Raw genomic sequence first — 12868 nt, forward strand, 5'->3', positions numbered from 1 at the left:
TTTTCCTTCTTTGTGCTCTTCTCTTCTCTTGGCCCATCCATCCATTTCATCCATCCATCCATCCCTCTTCTCATGATCCATCCATCCATCCATCTCTCTTTTCCTTCTCTCCCTTTCTTTCTTCTCTTCCTCTTCTCCCATTCAACCATTTGATATCGTCTCTTCTCTTCCTCTTTTCCCATTCAACCATTTGATCTCTTCTCTTCCTCTTCTCCCATTCAACCATTTGATATCTTCTCTTCTCCCATTCAACCATTTGATATCTTCTCTTCTCTTCCTCTTCTCCCATTCAACCATTTGATATCTTCTCTTCTCTTTCTCTTCTCTTCCTCTTCCCATTCAACCATTTGATATCTTCTCTTCTCCCATTCAACCATTTGATATCTTCTCTTCCTCTTCTCTTCTCTTCCTCTTCTCCCAGTCAACCATCTGATATCTTCTCTTCCTCTTCTCTTCTCTTCTTCTTTTCCCATTCAACCATTTGATATCTTCTCTTCTCTTCGTCTTCCTCTTTTCCCATTCAACCATTTGATACATCTTCTCTTCTCTTCCTCTTCTCCCATTCAACCATCTGATATCTTCTCTTCCTCTTCTCTTCTCTTCTTCTTTTCCCATTCAACCATTTGATACATCTTCTCTTCTTTTCCTCTTCTCCCATTCTCCCATTTGATCTCTTCTCTTCTCTTTCTCTTCTCTTCTCTTCCTCTTTTCCCAACCATTTGATCTCTTCTCTTCTCTTCCTTTTTTCCCATTCCACCATTTGATCTCTTCTCTTCTTCTTTTCCCATTCAACCATTTGATACATCTTCTCTTCTTTTCCTCTTCTCCCATTCAACCATTTGATCTCTTCTCTTCCTCTTTTCCCATTCAACCATTTGATCTCTTCTCTTCTCTTCCTCTTCTCCCATTCAACCATTTGATCTCTTCTCTTTTCTTTCTCTTCTCTTCCTCTTTTCCCATTCAACCATTTGATCTCTTCTCTTCTCTTCCTCTTCTCCCATTCAACCATTTGATACATCTCCTCTCCTCTCCTCTTCTCTCCTCTTCTCTTTCTCTGCTCCCATTCAACCATTTGACACCTTCTCTTTTCTCTTCTCCTCTCCTCCCCCCTCCCCTCCCCTTTCTCCTTCCCTTTCTCCTTCCTTTCCCCTCCATCCATTTGATACATCCTCTCCTCTCCTCTTCCTACTCCAAGGACCATTTTACTCGGGACGCCTCCCGGGGCATCCCTTCCCCGCTCGCAACCTCTTTGTCGTCGTCCCCACCCCCGCCGGCCCGTCTTGCGCCCAGCCTCCGCCGCGCTCTGCCTTCCTCGCCAGCCCCGCTCCCGGGCACGGCTGCTTCCCTCCCTCCCTCCCTCCCTCCGCCGCTCCCAGGCTGCTCCGCTGCTCGCCCGGCGCGCCCCCGACGCCTCCCAGCTCCTCCTGCCTGCCTGCCTGCCTGCTGTCGCCGGCTCGCCCCGCTCCTCCTCTCCGCCGCCGCCGCCGCCGGTGCAGCAGCCTCCCGTGGCAAGAGGCCCGAGCGCGATCCCTTCTCCAGGACACCTTCTCCGGCCCGGTGAGGGGGGCGCGATGGCAACGAGCGCCGCGCTCTTGCAGCTGCTGGCCGCGGCGGTGGCCCTGGCTGCGGCGGCTCCTTCCTCCCCGTCGCCTCCGCCGCCGCCTTCCGAGGACGCCGATCCCTTCGCCGCTCAGCTGGGCGACATCTCGGCTTGCCAAGCGCGCTGCGCCCAGAGCCTCCGGCAGAGCCCCCAGGCAGCCGCCGCCAAGGTAGCCGCCGCCCGCGGGGAAGGGGATGGAGAGGGAGGCTGGGGAAGGGCGCGGGGGGGGGAGAGAAGACATTTGCAGATCGACTATTTAAAAAGCCCCATAGTCGAATCATGGGAGAGATGATCCATCCAAATCAGTCCTTCCCCCCCACCCCTCCACCCGGGAGATCTGCTCCCTCCCGCCCCAGCTGTTTCCCTTCCCTTCCAACGGGGGTGGGGTGGGGGGTGAAGGATCCCTCCCCCCTCCCCAGGCATCCGTATTTCGGGATCTGTTATTTCTGGATCTGGATCCCGCACCCATATTTCTGGGCTCCGCATATCCGCAGCTACCTGTAATATCTGTGTGGCTGCGCGATCCACGCAGGAAAAGGCCAGGTGGGGAAAAACCTCCGCTGCGTTCTAAGGACGAAGCTCTGTGCGAAATGGGGAGAAGAGGGGAGGGGGGGGGACATCGCTAAGCTATCTTTTCCCCCGACAGAAAATGGGTTGTTGGATGAAAGCGACCATTTTCCCCCTCCCCGCGCTTAAGAAAGGACAGATTTGCAAAAATTGAGATTTTTTTTTTAAAAAAATACAACACCCATTTTTCCTTTATAATTTGGAATACTTCTTTTACCAAGGGTATAATTCTGCAGCTGTCTTTCTTTCTTTTTCTTTCTTTCTTTCTTTCTTTCTTTCTTTCTTTCTTTCTTTCTTTCTTTCTTTCTTTCTTTTCTTTCTTTCTTTTCTTTCTTTCTTCTCTCTCTCTCTCTTTCTCTCTCTTTCTTTCTCTCTCTCCCTTCCTTCCTTCCTTCCTTCCTTCCTTCCTTCCTTCTTTTCCCCCCCAGAAGCCTAATTTAGCTTTCCCTCTGCCTCTTTGGCTTGCTGGAGGGGTCAGTCTGACCCCTGACCCCCACCTCCCTTGGTGGACACCCATTTTATAAAGAAATTCTGCATTGCTGCATTTGAATTCAGCCTTTTATAAATGCCACATCTTTATAAAATGATGCGCGTGCTTGAGTTTGCAGTGGTATTTCCACTTGCCTGAGAGTAAATCCTATTGAACTCCAGTGAGATTATTAATACAGGTAGTCCTTGACTTAAAACCATTCCTTTAGTGACTGTTTGAAAGTACAAAAGCACTGAAAAAAAAGTGATTTGTGACTGTTCCTCGCACTTATGACTGTCACAGCATCCCTGAGGTCACAGGATCAAAATTGGGGCGCTTGGCAACTGCCATGCACACAGGTAGTTCTCGATTTACGGTTCGTTTACTGACCATTCAAAGTTACAATGGCACTGAAAAAATTGAATTATGACCATTTTTCACACTTATAACCATTGCAGCATCCATAGGGTCATGTGATCCAAATTCAGACTCTTGCCAACTCATATTTATGACGATTACAATGTCCTGGGGTCATGAGATAACTTTTTGCGACCTTCTGACAAGCTTCACTTAACAACCGGGTTACTAACGTATCAACTGCAGTGACTAATTTTAATTTGTTTAATTATGGGATATTTTAAAATTTAGCCAAATTGGTAATCTGTTTTAATCTATTTTAAATTTTGTATCTCTGTGTTTTATCTTTTGGCTGTTCACCGCCCTGAGTCCTTCGGGAGAAGGGCGGTATAGAAATTTAATAAAATAAAATTTAATAAAATAAATTGAGTCGACAATGGTGGCAAAAAACGTTGTAAAATGTGGCAAAATTCCCTGAACAAATGTCTTACTCAGCAACAGAAATTTTGGGCTCAATTGTTGTAAATCGAGGTCTACCTGTATTCATGAAGGTTGCAGTGTCCCGGGTTCAAGTGATCATCATTGGCAACCTTTCCTGGACGATTCCAACAAGGAAAGTCAAAGACGGATTCGTTTAAAGACCACAGCAAAAAGTTTGTAAAACCGGGCCTGACTCACTTAACTGCATTGCTTAGGGATGGAAGTTCCAGTCACAAATTGTAGTCGTAAGTGGAGGACTACCTGCACTGCACCTATATTACATTTCAAAACAGTGTTGGAAAAGCGTGCAAGCTGTTTTTCCAGGTCTGCGCAGGCTTACATAGAAGCAATTATAAGCTGCATTCGGCATATTTTACTCTCGTGCAAAGCAGGGCTGAGATTTTGCCCTTTTCAGCCCTCCGTTTCTGCAGTGAAATAAAAATTCGAAACCCTGTTCTCAAGGCCAATATTTCAATGAAGTTTGTTCCCATGCAGGATGGAGGGTCTTAAATCACATTTATCTTCTGCAATAGATATGAAGGGATTTCCTCTCTGTCTCTCGCCAAAATGCATCCGTCATGCTCAAATAATGCCATGTTATCCTGAAGGAATTCATAATATGAGATGTGGGCATTTTTTAAAAAAATAAACAAGTGAAAGTCCTGGGACATGCTACATTTCTTCTTCTTTTTTTTTTTAACAACCGGCATTCCTTGTTGGAGAAATTTAATAGTCAGTCTGATAAGAGTTTTAAATTCCAAAGTGGGGTTTTCCAAATTCTGCTTCCAGTTTGGAAGCTTGAAGGACAGACAGCTTGGAGAAAACTATTTTTCCTGAGTGGCTCCTGGTTAATTATTTTATTTACAGCACCTGCTTTTATGCCACTTAGATACAGAGTTGGAAGGGACCTTGTAGGTCATCTAGTCCAACCCTCTGCCCAAGCAGATCCTACATCAGGGGTGTCAAACTCAATTTCATTGAGGGCTGCATCAGGGTTGTGTTTGACCTTGGGGAGCTGGGGTGGGCATGGCCAGGGCAGCCCCTCAAATATTGGAAGACTGCTATCATGTCTCCCCTGGTCCTCCTCTTCACTAGATAAACTATGCCCAGTTCCTGCAACCGTTCATCATGTTTTACCCTCAAGTCCCCTAATCATCCTGGTTGCTCTTCTCTGCACTTTTTCTAGAGTCTCAATGTCTTTTTTATAGTGTGGTGACCAAAACTGAATGCAGTACCCTAGGTGTGTTCTTACTAGAGTTTTATAGAGTAGTATTAGTACCTCCTTTGATCTTGATTGTATCCCTCTTTTAATGCAAGTTAGGATTGCGTTGGCTTTTTTGGCTGCCGCTGTTGGTTCATATTTAACTGATTAAATAATTATGATTAAGCAGCTCCCAAGTCCTAGTAACAGTACAAGACTAAAGAGTCTGTTTGGTCTAGTGCAAGGGTCAGCAACCTGCGGCTCTGGAGCCGCATGTGGCTCTTTCACCCCTCTGCTGCGGCTCCCTGTCACTCAAAATATGTGTCACAACCGCCAATGTGTGACACCTGCCGGCACATGATTTATTGAGCTTTTCGACTCCCAGTAAGCCAACCACGGATAAATCCAAGAAAAGAAAAGTTTCAGAAGAATACAGAATGTTTACATATGCTAGTTTTGTGGCCGCTCAAGAAATAGTCAGGCACGGGAATGGTTTTGTGGCTCCCGGTGTTTTCTTTTCTGTGGGAAACCAAGGTCCAAATGGCTCTTTGAGTGTTTAAGGTTGCAGATCGCTGGTCTAGTGGTTAAAGCTCCATGCTAGAAAGTGTGAGATTGTGAGTTCGAGTGCCGCCTTAGGCATGAAAGCCGGCTTGGATCAGTCCCTCTCTCTCAACCCGCCTCACAGGGTTGTTGTAGGGAAAATAGGAAGGGGAGGGTTTGTTGGATATATGTTCATTACCTTGAGTTATTTGTAAAAAGAATAAAGCGGGATATAAATAAACAATCAAACAATAACTTGAAAGCTCTGTCAAACATTCAATAACACAAATAACATCATTATACTTATCCCAATTTTAAAAAAAAAATCAGAAAAGATGCTATCACATATCTTCAGAAATCATGAGTAATAGGAAGTACACCTTTAAGGACCTCTGGCTATAGGCCTGGGGCCCTGAATGCATCTTGAAAAAGCAATATTTTCAGGTGTTTACTACCCTGTTTCCCCCAAAATAAGACCTCCCCTGATAATAAGCCCAAACGGGCTTTTGAGTGCATGGCAATAAGGCCAAGCACTTATTTCAGGGTTCAAAAAAATATAAAACAGGGTCTTATTTTCCGGAAAACAGGGTAAATATTAGAAGTGAGGGCCTGGATCTTATACAGGTAATCCTCGATTTACAACAATTTATTTAGTGACTGTTTGAAATTGCAACAGCACTGAAAAAAGTGACTTGTGGCCGTTTTTCATGCTTATGACCATTGTAGGATCCCCGTGGTCATTTGATCAAAATTCAGATACTTGACAATGACTCATATTTGTGATGGTTGCAGTGTCCTGGGCCCTGAGGTCATGTGAGCACCTTCTGTGACCTTCTGATAAGCAAAGTCAATGGAGAAATCAGATTCACTTAACAACCATGTTACTAGCTTAACCACTGCAGTGATTCACTTAACAACTGTGGCAAGAAAGGTTGTAAAACAGGGCACAAGTAAATTATGTCTCACTTAGCAACAGAAACTTTAGGCTGAATTGTGATTGTAAGTCGAGGAATACCTATATTTGTCAGTAGAATGTTGAAGGAGAGAGAGAAAGTTTCGGTGTCCTTAGGCCAATCTCTCTCTTTCTCTCCGTCCCTCCCTCCCTCTCTCATTCTCTCTCTCTCTCCCTCTCTCTTTCTCTCTCTCTCCCTCCCTCTCTCTCTTTCCCTCTCTCTCCCTCCCTCTCTCTCTTTCTCTCTCTCTCCCTCCCTCTCTCTCTTTCCCTCTCTCTCCCCCTCCCTCCCTCTTTCTCTCTCCCCCTCCCTCCCTCTCTCTTTTTCTCTCTCCCCCTCCCTCTCTCTCTCTCTCCCTCCCTCTTTCTCTCTCTCCCCCTCCCCCCCTCTCTCCCCCTCCCTCTCTCTCTTTCTCTCTCTCCCCCTCCCTCTCTCTCTTTCTCTCTCTCTCCCACTCCCTCCCTCCCTCTTTCTCCCCTCCCTCCCTCTCTCTCTTTCTCTCTCTCCCCCTCCCTCCCTCTTTCTCTCTCTCCCCCTCCCTCTCTCTCTTTCTCTCTCTCTCCCCCTCCCTCCCTCCCTCTTTCTCCCCCTCCCTCCCTCTCTCTTTCTCTCTCTCCCCCTCCCTCCCTCTTTCTCTCTCTCCCCCTCCCTCTCTCTCTTTCTCTCTCTCTCCCCTCCCTCTCTCTCTTTCTCTCTCTCTCTCTCCCTCTCCCTCCCTCTTTCTCCCCCCTCCCTCCCTTTTTCTCTCTCGCTCTCTCCCTCCCTCTCTCTTTCTCTCTTCCTCCCTCCCTCCCTTTCTCTCTCTCTCCCTCCCTCCCTCTCTCTTTCTCTCTCTCCCCTTCCCTCCCTCTTGCCCTCTCTCCTTCTCTCTCTCTCTCTCTCTCCCTCCCTCCCTCCCTCCCTCTCTCTCTCTCTCTGTCTCTCTCTCTCTCTCTCCAACCCACCTCACAAGATTATTGTGGGGAAAAGAGAAGGAGGAAGGTGTTCTGTTGGATATGTTCACAGTGCCTCATTTGTAAAAGTGATAAAGGCAGGACACAAACAAACAAACACATTATGGTTAAAATCCTGCCCCATTGTACCTTATGAGATCTGGAGACTTTTAACCAAACTCTCTGCCGGCTTGACTTGGATGGAAAGATTGTGGGTGAAGTAAGCAGTCTCATAAACAACCTGGCCCCGAAGCGATGTAGGATTTGTTGTGCGACTATAAAAGTTATAACCAGTGCATTAAATTTCGCCTGAAACAAAGCAGAAACCAGTGCAGCTCTTGAATGCTGGTGTTGTAGGACAATATTGGTTTGTCCGTTTTGTATTCCAGATAGCCAATTTATGACCATTCATTTAATGACAGTTTGTTGAAAAAAAAATCATGTAGCAGCCTTGAAATTATGACCGTCACACCAGACCTCATAGTAAACAGGATTGCAATTTGGCCGTGTGGCAATTGGCTCGCCTTTATGACACTTGCCACCTTCCCACCCGATTTCCAACAAGCAAAGTCCATGGAGGAAGCTGGAATTGCTTAATGACCGCAGTGATTTACTTAATGACCATGGCAAAAAAAGGTTGTAATATTAGGTGAAGTCACGTGATGCCTCGCTTAATGACTGTGACGATAACCAACGAACTTTCCACTCCCAATTGTGATCATACATCAAGGACTACCTCTAGTATATAACCAGTTATAGTTTGCACCAGTTGTAGCTTCCAAATAGTCTTCAGGGGCAATCCCTTGTAGAGCATATTACTTCAGGAGGCCGTCCAGGCCGAAAACGGGGCCCGGGGAACTGCATGTGCCCCCCTCCCCCGGGCTCCTTTTTCGCTGGCAAAGGGCTAGCAAAACAAACTAAAAGCAAAACCAAAAACAAAAGGAGAAACGTTTCCCCTTTTGCATTTGAGCATCCAAGAAGGGACAGGAAAGGAAAGACCAAGAAAAAGAAGGGAAGATGGGAAGAGAGCAAGGAAGGAAAAAGAAAGAAAGAGGGGAAGGAAGAAGAAAGGAGAAGGAAGAGGGAGGGAGGGAGGGAGGGAGGGAGGGAGGGAGGGAAGGAAGGAAGGAAGGAAGGAAGGAAGGAAGGAAGGAAGGAAGGAAGTCCTACCTTAGCACGGCCACCAACAGATGACAAGGCTCCTCTGGAGCAGGGGTCTCCAACCTTGGGCCCTTTAAGACTTGTGGACTTCAACTCCCAGAATTCTCCAGGAAGAAGAAAGGAGAAAGAAGAGGGAGGGAGGGAGGGAGGGAGGGAGGAAGGAAGGAAGGAAGGAAGGAAGGAAGGAAGGAAGGAAGGAAGGAAGGAAGGAAGGAAGGAAGGAAGTCCTACCTTAGCACTTGGCCACCAACAGACAACAAGGCTCCTCTGGAGCAGGGGTCTCCAACCTTGGGCCCTTTAATACTTGTGGACTTCAACTCCCAGAATTCCCCAGGCAGCTGGCTGAGGAATTCTGGGAATTGAAAGGGCCCAAGGTTGGAGACCCCTGCTCTGGAGGACAAGGGTTTGGCGCTCTCCCTGGTCTCACCTTCCTCCACTGGAGACAATGGATGCCGCCAGCCCTGCCTGGGCCACCACAGGTGCCCCCGATACAAGTGATGTCAAGCTGGCCACGTGCCCCCCCCCAGATCGAACAGAACCCTCAATGAAATAGAGTTTGACACACTCGTTTTAGTCCAATAGGCTGTTTCCACCAGGGATCATCTTCATGTTTTTTTGCAGATTTCAAATGGGTAACAAAAGATAAGGCAATTAAGATTTTTCCATCTCAACTGGCTGATATCAGGGTTGCTTCTGGAAAGCATAAATGAGTTCTGACTGCTGGCAGGGTGTATTTTCCCTCCCTCTTTTGGATTATCATATCCTCTGATTAATTTTAACGATGTTGTTTTGGATTTTTGTCTTAATTAGCCTATTGTTCAAAAGCTTGAGAACATGAAACACATGAAAGAGGGATGTAGATGTTGATAAGATGGGTAAATAAACCATATAAATACGTTATATAATGTTTCATTTCTGAACTGCACCAAGGGGTTGGAAATTTTTTAAAAACTTGCTTCCTCCATCGGAATAAAAAATGTTACCAGACGTATCAGATGAACTGGATTAGAATAGAATAGAATAACAGAGTTGGAAGGGACCTTGGAGGTCTTCTAGTCCAACCCCCTGCCCAGGCAGGAAACCGTACACCACTTCAGACAAATGGTTATCCAACATCTTCTTAAAAACTTCCAGTGTTGGAGCATTCACAACTTCTGCAGGCAAATTGTTCCACTGATTAATTGTTCTAAGGAAATTTCTCCTTAGTTCTAGGTTGCTTCTCTCCTTGATTAATTTCCACCCTTTGCTTCTTGTTCTACCCTCAAGTGCTTTGGAGAATAGCCTGACTCCCTCTTCTTTGTGGCAGCCCCTGAGATATTGGAAGACTGCTATCATGTTTCCCCTAGTCCTTCTCTTCATCAAACTAGACATACCCAGTTCCTGCAACCGCTCTTCATATGTTTTAACCTCCAGTCCCCTAATCATCTTTGTTGCTCTTCTCTGCACTCTTTCTAGAGTCTCAACATCTTTTTAACATCATGGTGACCAAAACTGGGTGCAGTATTTCCAAGTGTGGCATTATAAAGTGGTATTAACACTTCACGTGATCTTGATTCTATCCCTCTGTTTATGCAGCCCAGAACTGTGTTGGCTTTTTAATTTACAGACACAATTGAGTCCAATATTTCCGTTGCTAAGCAACACAGTTTTTAAGAGAGTTTTGCTCCATTTTACAACCTTTTTGGCTACAATTGTTAAGTGGATCACTGCAGTTGTTAAATGAATCATGCAGTCGTTAAGCGAATGTGGCTGGGAAGTTACAGATGGTGGTTAAATGGCCCCAGGACAGTGCAACACTTGTAAAAATATGCCAGTTCTTGAGCGCCCAAATTTTGATCACGTGACCATGGTCGTAAGTGTGAAAACTCAATAAACTTTGCTAGAAAACCAAAGTCCTTCAAGCCAATATTACTTTTATTTTAAAATTATAGTATAGGTGTAGTCCTTGAATTACAACCATTCATTTAGTGACCATTCAAAGTTACAATGGCATTGAAAAAAGTGACATATCACCGTTTTTCACACTTACGACTATTGCAGCATTCCCATGTTTACGTGATCAAAATTTGGGTGCTTGGCAACTGACTCATATTTATGGCCGTTGCTGCTTTCCCAGGGTCACATGATCCCCTTTTGCGACCTCCTGACAAACAAAGTCAATGGGGAAGCTAGATTCACTTAACAACCGTGTTACTAACTTAACAACTGCAGTGATTCACTTAACAACTGTGGCAAGAAAGATTGCAGAATGGGGCAAAAGTCACTTGACAATTGTCTTGCTTAGCAACAGAAATGTTGGGCTCAATTGTGGTCGTAAGTCGAGGACTACCTGTATTTCTTTAAAGTTTGCTAAATGTACTTTAATATATTACCTTTTCACTGTGCTTCCTGCTTCAAAATAACTATTAAATTAAGCCCCAGGTTCAAATCCATCCTCAGCCATGGAAGCTCCTGGAGTGTCTTTGCGCCAGTTTCTTTCTTTAAACTAAACTCTCTTAACAAGATGGCAGATGGGAAAAATGAGAAGGGGGAATTCTATCTCTATTGCCTGGGGGTAAGCTAAGATAACTAAATGAGAAATAAGTAGTATTTTTTAATATGGTAGGGAACCATACCATCAATTTCCAGAAAGAGAATGCCAAAATTTAGGCACCAAATATAGCTTGGGAGCTATAGGTTCCTCACTTCATATTCTATATCTGTGATGGTGAATCTATGGCACACGTGCCACAGGTGGCACATGGATCCATATTGGTGGGCATGCAAGCGTTGCCCTAGCTCAGCTTCGGGCCTTCCGGGCCCACCAGAAGTCGGGAAACAGGCTATTTCCAGCCTCTGGAGGGCCTCTGGGGGGATGGGGAAAGGCCGTTTTCGCCCTCCTCAGGCTACTAGAAAGGCTCTGGAGCCTGGGGAGAGTGAAGAACGGGGCTTCCAGTCCCACCGGAAGTCAGCAAATGGGCTGTTTCTGGCTTCCGGAGGACCTCCAGGGGGATGGGGAAGGCTGTTTTCACCCTCCCCAGGCTCCAAGAAAGCCTCTGGATCCTGGGGAGGACGAAAAACAGGCGTACTGGGCCCACTGTGCCAAAAGCGGGGGGAGCGCAGGGGTGTCATGCACGGGGAGCGGGGCACACTGAATTATGGGTGTGGGCACATGTGGGTGTGACCCCCCTGCGCTCCCCCCACTTTTGGCACATGACGGCAAAAAGGTTAGCCATCCCTGTTCTATATTATAGCTTTCTTCAAAAATTTGAAGCAGAGTTTCTCAGCCTGATTGACTTTAAAGCATGGGGGACTTCAACTCCCAGAATTCTCAAGCCAGCATGTTGGCTGGAGAATTGTGGGTATTGGAAGTCCACACATCTTAAAATGGTCCAGGTTGAGAAATGCCAATTTAAAGGACTGTTGAGAAGAAGATGAAACAGGGGGCTGTATTTGGGGGCTGCAGAAGCAAGGATCAGAACTGAAGATGGGGATTTCAGGGAAAACTTTAGGAGGAAGGTCTTACTTAGCCATAAGCTTTGGTAATGGAAGAGCTGCCTCTGAAAGGGACAGGGTCTCCTTCATTGTTGGGCCATCTCCTCCTATTAGGAACAATACAGACACAACCTGCTATGCAGATTCTGCCCAGAGCAGAGAGGTTAGTCTAAATCAGGGGTCTCCAACCTTGGCAACTTTAAGCCTGGAAGACTTCAACTCCCAGAATTCCCCAGCCAGCTGGGAGTTGAAGTCTTCCAGGCTTAAAGTTGCCAAGGTTGGAGACCCCTGGTCTAAATGACCCTTAGAGCACTTCCTGGTTCTTATAATTCTGTGCATTGGTGTAAAAAAAAAAAAAAAGGGCTGTGTTTTGTGGACCCTGTGTTGTGTTAAATTTGGAGAGACACAATTGCAGTTGTAGCATCTCAATTCTCCCTCCCATCCTGCAATTTCCTTTGCCTCCCTCAGGATGCTATTCTCAACGCCTGTTACCGGGGCTGCCGGCTGTTTTCCATCTGTCATTTTGTGGATGCCACTGCTGAGCTGAATGCAACCAGAGCCGAGTGCGAATCGGGTAAGGCAGTAACTCTGTGTCCCTCCTCCTCCTGGTTTTTCTTCCTCCCACCCCCCGTCCCCCTCTTTAATCCATACACCCCTCTTCCCCCCCCCTCTTTTACATTATCCAGAACCTTCCCTCCACTTAAGAAGGTCATCATCTCCCTTCCTTCTTCCTTCTTTCCGAGCTTCTGAAACAAATTTCCACCAACAGTCTCTAGGATAATGGAAAATGCAGGTGGGAACTGGGCAGCCTTCCTCCCCTTCTCTAAATCTGTCAAAGCAAAGATTTCAAAAGGCTGGCTTTGCATACATGAATGGTTTTGATAACTTTTCGGGGGCCTGTTTGAAAAGCGGGGTGCCCGGTCTTTAAAATGAAACAAATCCCATCCCATCTGGAATTGAGGCTGGTTGGACCTCCAGTTCCTACGTTCCCAAGAGGGACCATCTGCCCGTTGGACCAGCAACCTGTTTCCAGCAGCCACATTCTTCTGGATTTCCAGCAGCTGGTTATTCGGATGTAGCTGCCTTTGAAAACTGAGCACCATCTAGCTGTCACGAGGTGCTGATGTATTTATT

General features: G+C 46.2%; 1 protein-coding gene across 1 annotated transcript in view; it reads left to right on the plus strand.

Annotated features, from left to right (window-relative positions):
* Nucleotides 1-1268: 1268 nt before the first annotated feature.
* The window catches only part of TMEM59L (transmembrane protein 59 like), a 38316-nt gene continuing 26716 nt past the window's right edge, over nt 1269-12868 (plus strand). The window contains exons 1-2 of the mRNA XM_034422622.3: nt 1269-1769; nt 12203-12308. Of these exons, the coding sequence (XP_034278513.3) occupies nt 1572-1769; nt 12203-12308 (304 nt within the window). The 5' untranslated portion in view covers nt 1269-1571. The remainder of the gene's footprint in view (nt 1770-12202; nt 12309-12868) is intronic.

The sequence above is a fragment of the Pantherophis guttatus genome, chromosome 1, assembly GCF_059756535.1.
Source record: "Pantherophis guttatus breed Tessera chromosome 1, ASM5975653v1, whole genome shotgun sequence".
NCBI classification, from domain to species: Eukaryota; Metazoa; Chordata; class Lepidosauria; order Squamata; family Colubridae; genus Pantherophis; species Pantherophis guttatus.